We start from the raw sequence: 17,526 nt of genomic DNA, 5'->3' as shown, positions 1-17,526 counted from the left end.
CTTATAAAAGTGCTGACTGGCAAGCCTGTGTTCAGGTGAATGAAAGGACACAGTTCCTGTGAGGTTCCTACTCCTGTTCCAGAGCAGAGCTCACCACCAGGTTCCTGTGGAGGTTCCTACTCCTGTTCCAGAGCAGAGCTCACCACCAGGTTCCTGTGGAGGTTCCTACTCCTGTTCCAGAGCAGAGCTCACCACCAGGTTCCTGTGGAGGTTCCTACTCCTGTTCCAGAGCAGAGCTCACCACCAGGTTCCTGTGGAGGTTCCTACTCCTGTTCCAGAGCAGAGCTCACCACCAGGTTCCTGTGGAGGTTAGGGTTCTGGCTGTGTCTGTTCCGGCTGCGGACTGAGGAGAATGTGGTGTCGCAGCCTGGGACCTTGCACTTGTGCAGCAGCCGCAGGTGCACAGTCTTGTAGTGGGCTCTGAAAGTGCCCTTGTTGCTGTAGACTTTCTGACAGATGTGACAGGTGATGGGCGAGCTGGCCCCTCCCCCCTGGCCCCCTCCCCCCTGCCCCCCGACACAACCCAGGGTCCTCTCCCCTCCCAGCCCCAACCCCAGCCCCTCCCCCCCCGGTCCTCCTAACCCAATCCCGTCGTAGCTCTCATCGCTGTCCTCCTCCATTGGGAGGGGTTCCTCCTCCAGCCCCTCCCCCTCCTCGCTGCCTCCTCCTCCGTCGGAGTCCCAGGAGGCGCTGCCTCCGCTGCGAGGAGGAGGAGGCAGCGCGGGGGGAGCCAAGGAGGAGGTGCTCAGGTCTAGCACCGCCCCGTCCTCCAGTCCCCCTCCGCCCAGCGCCGTGGGAGACATCTCGGCCATGTCGGCCATCTTGCTCATGGGGAACACCAGGCCCATGCGGTTGTGTCCGCGGAAGATGACCGAGGCCTGGCCGGCGGCGTCTCTGTGGTCCTGGCGTCCGTCCAGGCCCAGGCCGTCCCTGCAGAGAGAGGAAGGGGGGTACAGTGGGAGGGAGCCGTACGAGTCTTTGGTCAGCAGCTTGTGATGGAGGTTCAGATTGGCGCTGTGCCTGGAATACACACAAAAACGGGGCAGAATATACTGTTTTTTAGAAAGTCTGTTTTGGGGAAGCGGTGCGACGACGCCCACATAATGATTCACCCTGAGACAGCGGCCAGTCCTCCTCCTCCCCGCCTCTCCTTTCGGTCACCTTGACAACAGCATAAGGACAGGCGCGTTTCTCACCTGTCTCGGCTCCGGCGGGACGGGAAGGCCGCGTTGCAGCCGTCCACCGAGCACATGTGCATCTCCTTCAGGTGGACGTTCCTGTAGTGCATCTTCACGCTGTAGGGGTTCTTAAAGATCTTACTGCAGATCTCACAGTGGTGCGGCAGCTCGTCCCGGTCCAGACACACGCCGTCCGGGTCCAGCTGAGCCAGCTCCTCCCTGCAGCCCTCCGGTCCCGCTCGCTGGCTCTCGGACTGTCTGAACACGGAGCCTTTAGGGGGGCCCTGGTCTCGCTCGTCGCACCCAGAGTCGCACAGCTCGGCAGGGCCTAGCGAGCTCACGCACTCCCCCTCCTCCCTCTCCGCTGGCTCTGGGCCGGGCGGGGTCTCCGCCCGCTCCCTCCTGAGGGAGAGGGAGTGGTTCTCCCTCAGCTTGTTGTTGCACGGCGACGTGGCGCAGGTGATGACGCCCCCCTCTCCTTGCCTCGGCCCCCTCTCCTCCTCCTCCTCCTCCTCCTCTCTGTCCAGACACACATCCCTGTCCGAGTTGTGGTCCGATGGCCGCTTGGTGTTCTCCCTCTCCCTCTCTCCGGACAGGTAGAATCCTCTCTCCTCCCTCTCTCTGGGCCTCTCTCGCCCCGCCTGCCTCTCGCACGCGTACCGTCCCCTGAGCTCGCCCTCGTCCGTGTCCACCCCCTGGAGGGGCGACTCGTCGTCGGAGCTGCAGCCCTCGCCCGGCCCCCCCTCCCTCTCCACCAGCTCCTTGTCGATCTTGATGGGCATGCTGGACTTGCGCGACTTCTTCTTGGGCACCGGATCTGCCACGCAGACGTCCGGGGCGGCGCTGGGCTTGAGGGGGATGGAGGAGGAGAGGAGGGGGAGGGAGGGCAGGGTGCCTGGGGTGTGGGCCAGCTCGGCAGGGCTCACCAGGCTCCGGTAGAAGGGCAGGACGGGCTGCACCGTCTTGAGGTTGGGGAAGAGGATGCCGCTCTGGCCCATGCTGGGGAAGGCGCTGGCGTGGAGCTTGGGGCTGCTGTCCAGCTGGCTCACCATGTAGCTGGGAACGGACTTGTGGGCGTCGGGGCAGGACACGGGCAGGGAGGCCGGGCCGTAGTCGGAGCGCTTGTCCCCCTCGGAGCTCTCGTCCGCCGACACGCTGCCGCGCAGGTCCTTGTCGCGGTTGTTGCGGTTCATGGGCATGTGCAGGCGCGGGTTGGGGTTGGCGCTGTGGCGGTTGCGACTGCGCAGCGAGCTGAAGACCATGTTGCAGCCCTCGATGGTGCACTTGTGCTTGATCTTCAGGTGCACGGCGTTGTAGTGGATCTTCAGCGTGCCTTTGTCGTAGAAGGTCTTCTCGCAGGCGCTGCAGTACACCCGGCCCTTCTTCAGGCTGCCCATCCCGCCCCCGATCCCGTTCCGGTCCAGGGACCTCAGCTTGCTGTCGGGGGACATCTGGGTGAGGTCGGAACTCATGGAGGGGGTGCAGGGCGTGGAGGGCCCGTCCGAGTAGTTGTCACTGGTGGGGAAGTCCTCCACCTCCATCTTGGTCGTGGCGGACAGGCCGTCCAGAGGGTTGTCCCCGCCCCGGTCCAGGTCCGAGGTGAAGGAGGCGGAGCTGGAGCCCACCAGGCTGCTCTCGGTGGGAGGGAGGGGGAGGGACAGATGGTGGTCCCGCCCATGGCCTGGCTGCTCCGCCTGGCACATCCCAGGCTGCGGCTGCAGCGCCCCTAGTGGCGAGCCCAGCAGCGGCGCGGGCACGGAGCCCAGCAGCTGGAAGGGCAGCATGAAGGCCATGCTGTTGATGAAGTTCTCAAAGTGGTGCACGTTGGCCGTGCTCAGCTTCTCCACCTTGGGGGTGAGGGGGGCGGGGCCTCGCGAGGCGCTGCGCTCGATGAACGTGCGGATGTCGGAGTTGGTGCGGGTGCTGGGCACTAGCACGGCCTGGCCCTCCTTGTCCTGCAGGGCCATCAGCTCCACGATGGACTTGGTCTCCCCGAAACGCAGGAACTGCTGCAGGGTGGCGATCTCCTCCTCGAACGTCATGATGGCCCAGCGATCCAGCACCTTCCCGGCCACGTCCTGGTGACAGAGGACACGGAGGAGGGGGGAAGACGGGAGGGGAGAGAGGGGTGAGGGGGGGGACAGAAATGTCATGATTAGACATGGCTGCTCTCAGATGATGCTCTGGAGAGAGAACGTCCTCCGCGGGGCTCAAACTGCCACTGGTTCAGATGAAGGAATCAGGGGTGTGCTTAATGTAATCTAGCAGCGCTGAACCCTGGGAGTCCTAATTACACCAACACCGCCGCTTTCATCTCTGCCGTCGTTTCTCTTCATTTAAATCATGTGGGTTTGTCTTCCCTATATCAGCAGAAAGGACGCACAGCGCGCGAGCACACACACACACACACACAGAGATCAGAGGGCCTTCACATTGATCAAGTGGGTCCCTTTCCCAGCCTAACCTTAATCACATATGAGTCCGGGCATCTTTGAGAGTCAGGAGTAGCCTCATGCCGTAACCATGATTAATATTTCATCACAACCCGTTCGCCTGGCGCCTGCTGAGGATTCTGACTCTACCTACGCCATTAGAGCAGCTAACATGAATTAAACGCAGCCCAACCTGAATAGTTGATGATGCACTAATCGAAGGGAGTAAGGCCGACACCAAGCTGGCTCCACGGCCCAATAGCCAGACCACGTTTACAAGCCCGGGCCGTCAGTGTGGAGACGGGTTGCTTTTGCTTTTCCTCAATCGTTTTCGGGGGGGGGGGGGAGAAAGTTGGAGAGGGCCAGGAAAGGGAGGGGAGGGATTTGAACCAAGGCCGCTGCGCTAAGGGCCACGTGTTACGCGCTCGACCCAGTGATCTCCTTCCTCGTTTTCTCTCTAACACATCCACAAACGCATACACACACTCTCTCTCCCACCACACACACACTCACGCACACTTACTTGTAGTACATATCCTCGTATGTAGTCCTGCAGGGTCCAGTCCAGGGCGTTGAGGATCTGGATGACCTCCTCCTGTTTGAGCACGCTGAAGAGCCGGTCCAGCAGGATCTTCAGCCGGACAGGGATGGCCTGCGTGCCGTACAGCATCAGGCTGCAGATGTCAAACACCACGTTGGAATGAACTATCTCCACCTGACTGCTCTGGTACATGTGGTGCACCTTCAGTTTACTCAGGGCTGAGGGGGGGGGGGGGGGGGGGAGGGAAACACACACACACTGTTGTTTAACACTAGTATTTCTGTGCGAGAGCCATCAGTATGGTATTGCAGCTGTGGAGTGTTTCATATTTTTGTGGTGTGTGTGTGTGTGTGTGTTACCGTGGGCTACCCATCCATGCTTGCAGTGCTCACACTGCCTCCTCTTCAGCTTGCCAGGTTTGAAACTATCACAGGAACAGTTCCCCAGGGTGCAGCAGATAGCCTGTCAAAACACACCACACACTCTTACTGGCTTCTATAGTATTGATGCTACTGTAGGAACCTAGGGATTGGAGGCTGCTTAGCATTGCGGATTAAAGCAGAGATGAGGGGAGAGAGCAGGGAGCAGGGAGCAGGGGAGAGAGCAGGGAGCAGTCCCAGGTCTTCCACAACACAGAGTCGTTGATTATTTTATATAGTTGTGACTGTGAGAAGAATGCTCGAAGGAGAGTCTCCATCTTTGCATCACCTGGTCAGCTTCTAATGACAGGCACATCGTCTGGGTTTCATCTGTGTGTGTGTGTGTGTGTCACGTGCGTGTGTGTGTGCATGTGTGAGAAAGAGAGATTACACGTTTCAGGGATCAGGCCTACACTCTGAGGTCTGCCTCTTCCTCTTCCTGTCGCTAATTTAGGTGATCCTCCACACGCAAACGCACACACACACACGATCACACACACGCTCACACGGACACACACGGACACGCTCACACACACACACACACACGCACATTGCAGATCTGCTCCACACTCAGACACACCTGGACTACCTTCTCAACCAATAACTGCCTCACACACACTCTGACTCACACTCACACACACTCACACACACTCTGACTCACACTCACACACACTCACACACAAAAACTATGAGAGACAAGACAGAAATAGAGAGTATTGGATAGATTTCCCAGAACAACAGCTCGTGGGAACAACAGCAGAGAGAGTTGGCGTATGTATGACACAATACAGAGTGACGGGCACCTGGATAGAACCTGAACGGCTTTCCAAACACTATTTACCGCTGACACGGCGCGGAATGTAGCGACTAACCCAGGGAACAGCACCAGCCTGGTGATCAAAGGCACGGTTGTTAGCGCTACATGCTAACCCACAGAGCAGCCGCGATGCCTCTCTCCCTTGGCATCTATAATGCATGATCTAAGGCTTTAGCATACATGAGCAGCATGCTTAGTGGTTAGCAGCGTGCCCCTGCAGCTAACTCTCTCTACAGGGAGTGGGAGGGGAACCTCCCTCTCATTTAGTCAATTACTTAGAACAGGGCTTGAGGTATCGGAGATGTCCTGGAGTTCTGGGAGGCGACGACTTGGGGAACTGCAGCTCGGCTCCAACCTTGAGCTTCCATGTGTGCTTTTGCTGACCTTGCTGCTCTCCTCCTTCCTGTCCTCTCTGTGTGTCTCTCTTTCTCTCTATCACTCCTTTTGTCTGTCTCCCAGCTTCTACCTCTCTCTCAGTCTGTCTCTCTCTGTCTCCCAGCTTCTACCTCTCTCTCAGTCTGTCTCTCTCTCTGTCTCCCAGCTTCTCTCTCTGTGTTCCTCTCACTTCCTCCCTCTCTCACTTCCTCCCCCCCCCCCCCCTCTCTCTCTCTCTCTCTCTCTCTCCCTCTCCCTCTCTCTTCCGTCTCTGTCCAGCCAGGCAGCTGACCTGCTGGCTGCTGTGAGGTGTCACAGCCTCATCTCGTCTCCTAGCAGGGTAATCCCATCATTATAGGGCAGTGAAAGAACACGGCCCAATTAGGCTAATCCTATCCCATCACACACACGCACACACACACACACACACTCACACACCGTCCACTCTCCTGTTCACCCTGATATACATCTCAATCAGGCCCGCCGGACAGTCACAGGGCCAGATTTACACACACGCACGCAAAAACACACGTGCAAACGCACATGGCAAGAGCAGTCACTTGCTGAGCGCTCCCGGTCGTTCGTCTTAATTAGATATTCATCACATGACACCCCGGGAAGGAACCTCTGATGCTGACATCCCTAGGGACAGTGACTGTGACCAAGTCACCCTGCATTGGCACAGTCTGAGACTGTCAACATTGCTTCCTTGTGTCATTAATGTGAAGTGATCAAAATTCCATTCTGAAAGAACTGTATTTTCCAATTTAACCGTTTCTTTTAAGAAGAAACATGTCACGAATTCAATAAATCTATTAAAATGTATATTCTTTTCCTTCAAAAGGTGAATCAAGAGACCAGACAGCACCACTGTTTCAGTTCTCCAACAGGCAGCAGAGAGACCGAAGTCTTATAAAACACCCAGCACCTGGAGGAGCAGGGTAGAACTGAGGAGGGGAGAGGTGAGGGGGAAGAGGTGAGGTAGGAGAGAGAGGTGAGGTAGGAAGAGGTGAGGGGAGATGAGTTAGGGAGAGGAAAGGGGGAGTGTCTGGTGAGGAGAGGTGGGGGGAGAGGTGAAGCAGGGAAAGAGAGGTGAGGCAGGGAGAGGTGAGGGGGGGAGAGAGAGGTGAGGTGAGGCAGAGAGAGGTGAGGCGAGGCAGAGAGAGGCAGAGATAGGTGAGGCAGAGAGAGGCAGAGAGAGGTGAGGCAGAGAGAGGTGAGGGGGGAGAGTTGAGGAGAGAGAGGTGAGGGGGGAGACTGGGAGTCCAGAAGGCTGAGAAAGCAACAGCAGCGTACCATGACGCCCCAAACCTAAGTGATAACATACGTCTGGGGGAGAGTGTGTGTGTGTGTGTGTGTCGCATAACTTTCCACACGGACTCAGACACAGAGGGGATGACACGCATGAACAGAAACACAAACCACATATCACTAAGGGTGGACTGTTTTGGAACTCTGCCTTTGTGCACAATAACCACGCTAGTGGTTATAGCTAGTGATATTCATACACCAAAGTCTATGCAATTAATTGGAAATACTGGAGGAAAATTCTAATATTTCGCAATTGTCTGAATCATTGTCTGAAACCTCAAGTTTTCTCAAATGAAATGTGTGACTAAATGCTTGTGTGGGGACTGGCGTGGGGCAGAGTGTGTTAAATCTAGTATTTCGATTATGTAGTCTAAGCTTACCGGAACAGTCTCCAGCCACCACTGGCACACAGCCACGACATCCTTGACAACATTTTTTAATTGTCCTTTAGTGGCTCTTAAAATAAATCATGCCATATGTCTATAATACCCATGCTAGGTCCTAACCTCAACAGCAGCAGAGGCTGGGAGAGAAGGAACAGCCAGCGTGTTCTGGAGAGAGAGAATGAGACACAGAGAGAGAGAGACAGAGAGAGACACACAGAGAGAGAAAGAGACACATAGAGAGAGACACAGAGAGAGACACACAGAGAGACACAGGGAGAGAGACAGAGAGAGAGACAGACAGAGCGACACAGAGACACAGAGAGAGACACAGAGGGAGAGACAGAGAGACACACAGAGAGACACAGGGAGAGAGACAGAGAGAGAGACAGAGCGACACAGAGACACAGAGAGAGACACAGAGGGAGAGACAGAGAGACACACAGAGAGACACAGGGAGAGAGACAGAGAGAGAGACAGAGTGACACAGAGACACAGAGAGAGACACAGAGGGAGAGAGAGAGAGAGAGCGACAGAGAGAGAGAGAGAGATAGTCGAGTCCCACTGGTCTGGGTGGGATGAAGCAGTGCTAAGCAGCAAGTAAGACAGTCTGACACGTACAAAACCTTCTCCTCGATGCCACGAGAGCCATAACGGTAACGTAAAGATCAATGCTGTTAACCAGTAACCCTTCCAGTGCACAGTCTGTATAATATTTAGTTGTTATTAACCCGCTTCAGACGCAAAGGAATCACATCATCTTTTATCATCAACATCCGTTAATCAGTTAACTCGTCCATTATATTTCTGTGAAGGGGAAGTCAGAAAACCCTAGGAAGTATAAACTGGAAGAGTTCCAAGTCGAGCTGCGTAATATTCTGTGTTGTTTCTGCTTAATCAAACTTGAGATCAAACGCTGAGTTTAACTAGTGTGACTACTTTATAGTTCATATCTGTCTATTCATCACTCGACAAATCATTTAACTCGTTGATTTAGTAAATACATTTTACATTTAAAGCAATTTCCACGTCGTATTGAATTTATAATTTCACCTCTATGTACTGCAAAATAACCAGAATATTATTTATACATACAGAAATTTGAAATTGATAAATTATTTAAATTAAATATTCATAAGCATACAGATTAAATGTGCTCAGAAGGAAATATATATATATATATATTAGATTTGCAGCTGTATAAGAATCTTAAAGGATAAATAATATTTAAACGCATGTGATAATGCTGGTAATAGTAATGGCTCACATTACACACAACATGCCCTCTATTCTTCAGTACTACTAACCGTTCTCTAAAATGGATACAATTCTAAAACGTACAATTATTTTAAACAAAGAAACCTTCATAAAACGCTCCTAAATATAAAATCACTAATATTTGTATTTAAAATCAACACATCTGTCCCAATTCCTTTCTGGTCAGAAATAGTGACACGGTCGGCAGGTATTGGTCCTTCAGAACGGGTCTGACTGAAATGCTGCTTCCTGGACAGGCAGGTGGTGTGTGTACAGCCCTGACCACAAACACTGAACCACCAGGTACAACTCTACACACAACAGCAACTTCCGGCTTTAACGCATCAGTGTCTGTGCGTGTCGCACAAGAACACAGAATGTGCGTAAATCACGGGGCTAAAACGTGTATGACAGGTAGCAACAAAATTCTAATTGATGACAAGTGTGAGATCAATGACTGAAGCAGGTCAGATATCAAGCTGCTATGAAAGCAACTTGATCCTGTTTAACTCCAGAAGATTCAGCAGCTACAAAGACAAACGGCTTGGAAACTCCCTCCCTAACAACCTGGACAGGATGACAGTCACTCAGGAGCTGTGCCTGTTGGGATAACACTGTTATCCAGGAAACACTGTTATCCAGGAAACACTGTTATCCAGGAAACACTTCTCCCAAGAAATATACATTTATGAAAACTATTTCCTCAACCTGTTTTTCAAAAAAAAATCAATTCCTTAAATTCAGTCATTTTTTAAGAATTGTATTTCTTAATAACATGTTTCTTATATTTACCAAAGAACCAGCAGCCTAATGAGTGAAATTAAACAAAAAAAGAAAACATAATTATAAAAAATGATTTCTTATTTTAACAGTGTTAAAACTGACTGCGAACGAGTGTTCAGTACAAGTAGTGACACGCTGGTTGAGAGCCTATTAGGAGTCAATACAGCCCAAAGACAGCGTGAACAAACTCATTATTTAACACAATTCAACAGTCAATCACACGCACACACATACACACCCGCATGCACGCACACGTGCTCACACACACACTCGCGCGCTAAACCTAAAATAAAATATGTTTACCTGAATCTCCATGAGATGAGGGTTAGTCGTTTACATGAAACAAAAATCATTGAAGAAAAAAACAAGAAAGAGAGCAAGAAAGAGAGCAACCAACTTTTACTGTCTTTCAGACCCCCGCTAGGACAGGAGAGAGGAAAGAAAGGAGAGAGAGGAGCGAGAGGAGAGAGAGAGAGAGAAGAGAGACAGGACAGAGTGTGGGGCAGCTGTGAGTAAATGAGAGGAACATGTTAGTACACTGCGTCTGAGAGAGTTTGGCTCCCAGCTACGCTCTGATTAATATCAGATCTCCCTCCCTCGCCTGCCTCTTGACAATCTTGTCACATCTGGCTGACAAATCCTCACAAGCCTCTCGGTGGCAGCGCAGTGCAGGGCAGGGTTTGGGGCTGGAGCTGGGGGGAGGGGGAGGCTGGGGCAGGGGCCAGGGGAGGCTGGGGCAGGGGCCAGGGGAGGCTGGGGCAGGGGCCAGGGGAGGCTGGGGAAGGGGGAGGCTGTGACTGGGGTCGGGGATGGCTGGCTCTAGGGATGGTTGGGGCCGGGGGCCAGCTAGGGATGGGGGAGGCTGGGGCTAGGGAGGTCGGAGAAGCTGTGCGAGGCTGGGGGATGGGACTGGGGGAGGCTGTAAGAGGGGGGATCATGCTCTGGGACTCGCTGGAGGGGGTCGGCTTGAGCAGAAGCCCCTTGCTGACGGACCATCATGAAGCTAATGAAGCTGACTGGGCTGGCAGGCTGCAACCGCCTCACACACACACACACACACACACACACACACACACACACACACACACAGACAGACAGACACACAGGAGACATCCAGGAGACATCCAGGAGACACACATATACATCCAGGATCCTTTCTCAGAGAAGCCAACACTACTCTGCACTAACTCTGCTCTGCTGTACTCTACTCAGCTCTACTCAGCTCTACTCAGCTCTACTCAGCTCTGAGGCCCTGCCACATGGAGACACTCCTAAAAGAAGCATTGGGAGAGAACAGAGAGATGAAAAGACGCATGTCAAGAAGACCCTAAGACGAACACAGAGACAGAGAGAGGCAGCGAGGAGAGAAGGCAGGAGTGAGTATGTTCAGATGGAGAGAAGAAGACAGAGAGAAAAGAGGAATCAGGAGAACTCTCTTGAGTCTCTCTATCAGCCACCCTGTTCATGGTTCAGGAAAAAAACTGAAAAAACAGAGGAAAAACAAACAAATCATCCCTATTTACATCCGACCGCAAACATTCAGTATCACCGTCTAACTCCACAATCCCTGTCGTATCACCCTCCCCTGTACTTCAGCAGTGATAAATAACCCACCTACAGTACCCGTAATACCATGGTTTAAATTACAAATGGCTGTCTCAAAAACAAAACTTTCCAGTACATGCAAGTATTAATGTGTATTTTTTTTTTTATTACAATATTACCGAGTGTATATACACATATATATATATACATATATATACACATATATATATATATATATAAATAAAATATAAATACACACGTTTGCTGTAGAGAAATCCGAGAGCACTTTTTGCTTAAATCTTCCTGCACATCAAACAAGGTGGCAGCTACTGCAGCTACAGCGGAATCTTGTTTTCTTTCAACCGTGCGGTCTGTAAGCTTTATATCTCTATGCTCCTGCCAATTTGTCAGTAATCCGTACTATAAAATCTTTTTGAAATGCTACACAAAGCGTAACATAAAGACGAGACTAAACCTGGACATGTTGAGAGACTGCACTAGCTCTGACTATACTGACAGTCACACAGCATCCCAGTGTATGGAAGAGACCCGCTAAATCACCACAAGTTTCCTTCTCAGTTTAAGACTGTTTACAAACACAAACACACACACACACACACACACACACACACACACACACATACAGCTGTGAAAAGGAGGGGCAACAGTTATGGTGTGTTGAACCCTGTGTTAGCTGCTACGAACATCACCACACAGACTGCAAGCCTAATTGTTACATTATGGCTGCTACAAAACATTAGCCTGCTCTTAAATTACATTCCAATAGGCACCGGCCACAGAGGGGGCTAAAGCAAGCATGCCTTCGCTCTCTCACACACACAGAGGAACACGGCAACAGACACACACACACACACCTAGAAAACACAGAAGGAATAACAGATCATGATCAGGTCCACTGAATCTAACTCTCATCTCATCTAATCTCCAGAACCGACTTGAAGTGATTAGAATAAAAATGCTAAGACGTGAAAACACTACGATAGGAGGCCCTGCATGCATCTGTGATGTCCCATTCAGACTGCTGTGAAGTTGCTGTTTTGTTTGAAGGGAGTTGCCTCTCGACATCGTGTCTTTAAGGCATGTAAGGACAGCCTCGTTCCTCAGCAGTCAGCAAGCATGGGCACAGCCAGGACAGGACACATTCAGGAACCAATAAATCACGAGTAGAAAGGTGTGACAAATTAAAAAGTGAATTTCCTAAATGCTACGACGCAGAAATGAATTGGATGTGCAAGTTTTTTATAAACATGTTTGATGACCACGATGAGACAGTGTTCACATTAAACATGCGGGGATTTGAGGGAATTCTCTAGATTCTAGAGATAGTGAGGAAAAATGATTAAGAGAAACAGGCAAGACAAGTAGTCGAAATAAAACAGGAGAGTTTCCTACCTCAGCCATTGTCCTTAGTCGTATGTTTCCAGGGTTACAGGATAGTTTGCCATTCCCTGCGACTCCTACAAAGAACTGCCTCCAAACTCTCCAGTCCGCTCGACTCGCTAACGTAACAGAGTCATCACACACCGGCACACTGACACACACTCCGACACACACGCGCGCACACACACACACTCACGGGCGCTCTCCTTCACGCTCACATAAAAAAACAACAGTCACACAGCTTTGCGCTCGCACAAACGGGCTCACACACACACACACACACACGTATCTCCTTCTCTCTGAGGCTGCGGACTGGGTCTAAACTACTCAAGATGTGCTGTGTGTGTGTTGAAACTGGGCACTGGGGATCGGAATGAGATCCTCCCACTCTCCGTTCTCACCTCAGGAGCTGCCTGCTCCCTCCCCAGCCACACACACACACACACACACACTCCCACCCCCACAGAGTCACAGGGCAGTCCCCTCACAGCTGGCTGGAAGAGGGCATGACACTCATCTTTCACAGAGATTTGATCAAAAGGAATCACAAAGGCTGGAGGCTCTCCTAATGCAGTCAGGAGAGACTCCAGCCCCCTCCCCTCTCTTTCTCTAGCTCTCTCTCTCTCTTTCTGCACCCTGTATTTCTCTTTCCTCTACCTCTCTCTCTCCCCCTCTGCTTCCCCCCACTCTCTCTCCCCTCTTTCCTCTACCTCTCTCTCTCCCCCCCTCTGCTTCCCCCCACTCTCTCTCCCCTCTTTCCTCTATCTCTCTCTCTTTTCTCTCCCTCTCTCTCCCAGAGTAATGCTTTAAATCAATGCTGCCCCTCTCGGAGCACAGAGCTCAGCCCGGTACTGTGTGTGTGTGTATGTGTGTAGAGCAGGGGGGTTATGTGTGTGTGTGTGTGCTTGTTCACCTTAACACAGTTCTGTGAACAGCCTCTATAACAAGTTGTGCCTTGTGCCGTCAGGAATGTGTCTGTGTCTGTGTTAAGTATTTCTTCAGTGAGGACATAAGCCTTTGAGTGGATGTGTATAAATGTTCCGCATAAAAGCAGAGAATTCAGTAACTTTTTAGAGTTGGCATGGAAAGTAAAATAATAGGAATCAAGTATTTTTGAAGTAGCGTTAAAATGGTTAAACGTGTAACTATGAATGAATGAACAAATATTTGAAATGAACATCAATGGACATTAGTACTTTCAAAGTTCATTTTTTGTGACACGGGTTGGGTATTCTACTTAACTTGTTTGAATAACCGTCCAGAGACTGAGGATAAAACCACCCCAGCGGTTACATTCCATCTGGCAATCTTTTCACCACACTTCCCAGATGCGACACCAGTATGAGCAGCTAGCAGCCAGGCCCAGGACTGGACACAGAGCCACACCTGGAGGGGCCAGGCTAGGACTGGACACAGAGCCACACCTGGAGGGGCCAGGCTAGGACTGGACACAGAGCCACACCTGGAGGGGCCAGGCTAGGACTGGACACAGAGCCACACCTGGAGGGGCCAGGCTAGGACTGGACACAGAGCCACACCTGGAGGGGCCAGGCCCAGGGCTGTACACAGAGCCACACCTGGAGGGGCCAGGCTAGGACTGGACACAGAGCCACACCTGGAGGGGCCAGGCCCAGGGCTGTACACAGAGCCACACCTGGAGGGGCCAGGCTAGGACTGGACACAGAGCCACACCTGGAGGGGCCAGGCCCAGGGCTGTACACAGAGCCACACCTGGAGGGGCCAGGCCCAGGGCTGTACACAGAGCCACACCTGGAGGGGCCAGGTTAGGACTGTCTGAAGCACTGCAGTGTCTCTCTCTCTCTCTCCCTCCTCCTCTCTCCCTCCTCCTCTACCTTCCTCCCTTCTTCCCCTCTCTCAGTCCTACAACAGTTTCATTATTCCTCGTCCTTCCCTGCTTTCTCTCTCTCTCCTCCCTCCGTCTCCGCCACGAGGAGCTCCTTTCCTTTCTCCTGCTGATGATCTGCGCCATTAGAGGCAGCTGCTAATCCACAAATTACCCTGCAAGTTTAAACAGGTAGGCTTGGTGTGGCCCACCTGTGTCAGCCTAGAGAGTGGGAGGAGACTGAGTGATGGGGGGAGGATGAAGGCTGGGGTGTGTGTGTGTGTGGGGGAGGCTGGGGTGTGTGTGTGGGGGGGGGGGGGGGGGGAGGGGGAGTTTGGGGGGAATGGGTGGGAAGGAGACGGGGGGTGTTGGGAGGGGGGATGAGGGTGGATGGGGGGGCTGACACGGATGAATGGACAGAGACCTGTAGGCCGTCCTGGTAACTGATCAAATGTAACTAACAGTCCTTGAAGTTGGACATTAAAATTGCATTACATTCACAGGACATCAAAGCTTTCTAGTTGTGAAAAGCCCAAATGTTATGAAGTTTCACATGGATAAGAGACATCCCATCAAGCATGTAAGGCTGAGCGAAGCCTTCTCTCCAGTCAGGCACACACGGGCGTGGAACACTTCCATACCTAGGGGATGCATACCAAGCCCAGCCCAGGCTGACCTGCGCAGGATTAGTCCTCGGCTGCTTGTCAGATTGCTGTTCCTGGGCTGGATGGGCCGTGCTCAGGCCCTTAGGGCAGCAGGCTGGAGCTTTCTGCTTCAACCACAGCAAATAAACTCCATGTGCAGCCAAACAGGTCACGCTGGGTACTTAAGATACACACTGTTGTCATTTGGTTGCCTTGAGCTACAATAAGGCTCAACACGGTTATACTAACACTGTTATTTAAGACAGAGTAGATAAAATATGATATGTATATATTTGAAGTGGAAAAAATACTTTTTTAATATTTCATGTTATTTTACTGATATTATCATCAGTATTTGCACATGAATTGCCTGAAATCCATTCTTTCATTTACATTTCTAATGTTTAAACAAACTTGTTTTCAGTTGAACTAGTTTGCTTAATCAGTTAAATGAACTGTGTTTGTGGTATAACATTGCACAACAAAACAACAGCAACTTCCCAAGGGCAAGAAAACTCCCCCCCCCCCAAACCACTGCAGCCGTGTTCTCTACAACATCCCTCCTCCTCTGTGTCTGTACACCAGAGAGCGTTAACATATCCTACCATAAATTATCATCATTATCTAATAGAAAGCGAACAAGTAGTGATTTAGCTCTGAGTGTTAGATGGAGTTCTTGAGGTGAAAATGTGCCTTTGTTGGAACAGCCGGGCCCTTCAGAGTTCTATCTGCCAGTGCCGGCCCTGTCAACTCCTCACAGGACCTGCCCAGACACAGCCACACCACTCATTTAAACAAGATCTGTGACTGCCTGCCTGCCCGCTGAGTGTGTGCCTGTGTGTGTGCCTGTGTGTGTGTGTGTGTGCCTGTGTGTGTGTGCCTGTGTGCCTGTGTGTGTGCCTGTGTGAGTGTGTGTGTGCCTGTGTGAGTGTGTGTGTGTGTGTGTGAATGTATGAGTGTATCTGCGTGTGCATGTGTGAGTGTCTGCGCTTGTGTGTGTATATCTGTGTGTGTGTCTGTGTGTGTGTGTGCGTGTGCGTGTGTCTGTCTCTCTTCACTTTAACTGACAGTAAAAAGGCCAAAAGGGGAACCATTACCTCTCTGGACTGTGCAGCCCTCCGTACCAGGCACCGAACGCCACGCCAAATGGCCCGAGTTTACCTGTCATCCCACCCCATTACTCAGTACTGGCTCTCTCTCTCAGTCACTTTAAATCACGCAGGGCAGGAGAGAGGCTGAGAGGCCGGGTAGCCTGCAGAGCTGACTCCACAGCAGGACTGGGAGACAGACAGACAGACAGAACAGGTAGAGCAGTGGTAGTATTGAAAACGGGGGTGACGGTTCATTTGCTGAAAATCATCAGGATCATTAGGCTTCATGGGTGAAAATACGTTTTAATATCAAGTGACAAATCTCATTGGGCATGTCATTCTTACATTAGGCAAGCAAGCATCTACAGTGTAATGCGTATTTGAGTGTGCGTGTGTGTGTATGTGGGAGAGAGAGAGAGAGAGAGAGAGGGAGAGAGCGAGAGCGAGAGCGAGAGAGAGAGAGAGAGAGAGAGAGAGAGAGAGAGAGAGAGAGAGAGAGAGAGAGAGAGAGAGAGAGAGAGAGAAGAGGATGAAATGGAAAGGGCAGAGAGTGTCAGAGTAGGAGAGAATATGAGAATGGGAGAGAGAGGTAAAGGGTTTTACTATGCTGTGTGTGTGGGCAGGTTCTGGTTGTGTGGGAAGCCTCATGGTACTTTAATGGAGAACGGTTTTATATAAAACCGCATTAATAAAAGCATAGATGGACGTTGAGGGCACTTGAAGCGCAGCGTGGCAGAAGCCCTTCGGATACACAGAGGGAACTGTGTATCACTGATTTACAGACTGCACACAGGACAATGTGGACAACGACCACCTTATGACTAGTATCCTGCATTGAAGACCACTCAACGCTGCGGCCTACTGATTTACGTGCTGCGAATGTTGCATGTAATATCAATTAAATATCCCCGCAAACATATCGGAGTGTCTTGTGTTTCCACCGTGCGGAAAACCCCTCTTCTTCGGTCCCTCGTGTTGTGCATGTTCGGCATTAGGACGTCCTCCGACACACCGTCCAATCGCAGAGGCTTCTGAGTTCTGATCCCAGAGTTCTGGGTCTCCGTCTGGCCAATAAGAGGCTGACTGATGAGAACCAGCTGTCTGCTCTATCTGCCACGGGTGTGAGGAGAGCCCTCCATGTGCCACATGGGGCACACCTGCAGGTAAAGGCATTAGCAGGAACAAAAACAACTCTCTTTTTCTCTCTCTCTAGCTTACACACACACACAGACACTCACACACACACACACACACACGTAGACACAGAGGGCGGCTGGCTGCACTGTCCTCTATTGTGTCAGAAGGAGACGAAGGACTTGGCCCTCACACTGCTTTCCCGCTCCAAACCAACTGTCCAGAGAACGAGAGAAAACAAGAGTCCGTGCTCACATTACTCCGAAAACATTTTCCTCGGCAGAGCTGTTTGTCGTTGGAGGATAGGATTTTTAAACGTGTAAAAAAGACCTCCACGTTTTACTTTGATGACAGAAAAACCAGAACTCTGAT

General features: G+C 51.4%; 2 protein-coding genes across 2 annotated transcripts in view; both read right to left on the bottom strand.

Moving 5' to 3' along the window:
• The window catches only part of LOC136955514 (ADAMTS-like protein 3), a 92,864-nt gene that overhangs the window by 49,934 nt on the left and 25,404 nt on the right, over positions 1-17,526 (bottom strand). The window lies entirely within an intron of this gene.
• Positions 264-12,703, bottom strand: bnc1 (basonuclin zinc finger protein 1). The gene is made up of 5 exons (XM_067249566.1): positions 12,455-12,703; positions 4,511-4,613; positions 4,134-4,369; positions 1,197-3,256; positions 264-1,020 (listed from the first exon to the last, which is right to left on the bottom strand). Exons 1-5 carry the CDS (start codon positions 12,461-12,463, stop codon positions 264-266), a joined length of 3,165 nt encoding a protein of 1,054 aa, XP_067105667.1. The 5' UTR covers positions 12,464-12,703.

Source organism: Osmerus mordax, chromosome 13 (assembly GCF_038355195.1).
Source record: "Osmerus mordax isolate fOsmMor3 chromosome 13, fOsmMor3.pri, whole genome shotgun sequence".
Classification (NCBI taxonomy): domain Eukaryota; kingdom Metazoa; phylum Chordata; class Actinopteri; order Osmeriformes; family Osmeridae; genus Osmerus; species Osmerus mordax.
Note: the sequence above shows the minus strand (reverse complement) of the source record. Positions and strands in the feature narration are given on the sequence as shown.

Bases quoted from the DNA above. Each gene is read 5' to 3' on its own strand.
- bnc1 (XM_067249566.1), bottom strand. The intron at 4,370-4,510 runs GTAACACACACA...CCCCCCCCTCAG, and splicing joins GCATGGATGGGTAGCCCACG to CCCTGAGTAAACTGAAGGTG. The intron at 1,021-1,196 runs GTGAGAAACGCG...TGTGTATTCCAG, and splicing joins TCCCGCCGGAGCCGAGACAG to GCACAGCGCCAATCTGAACC.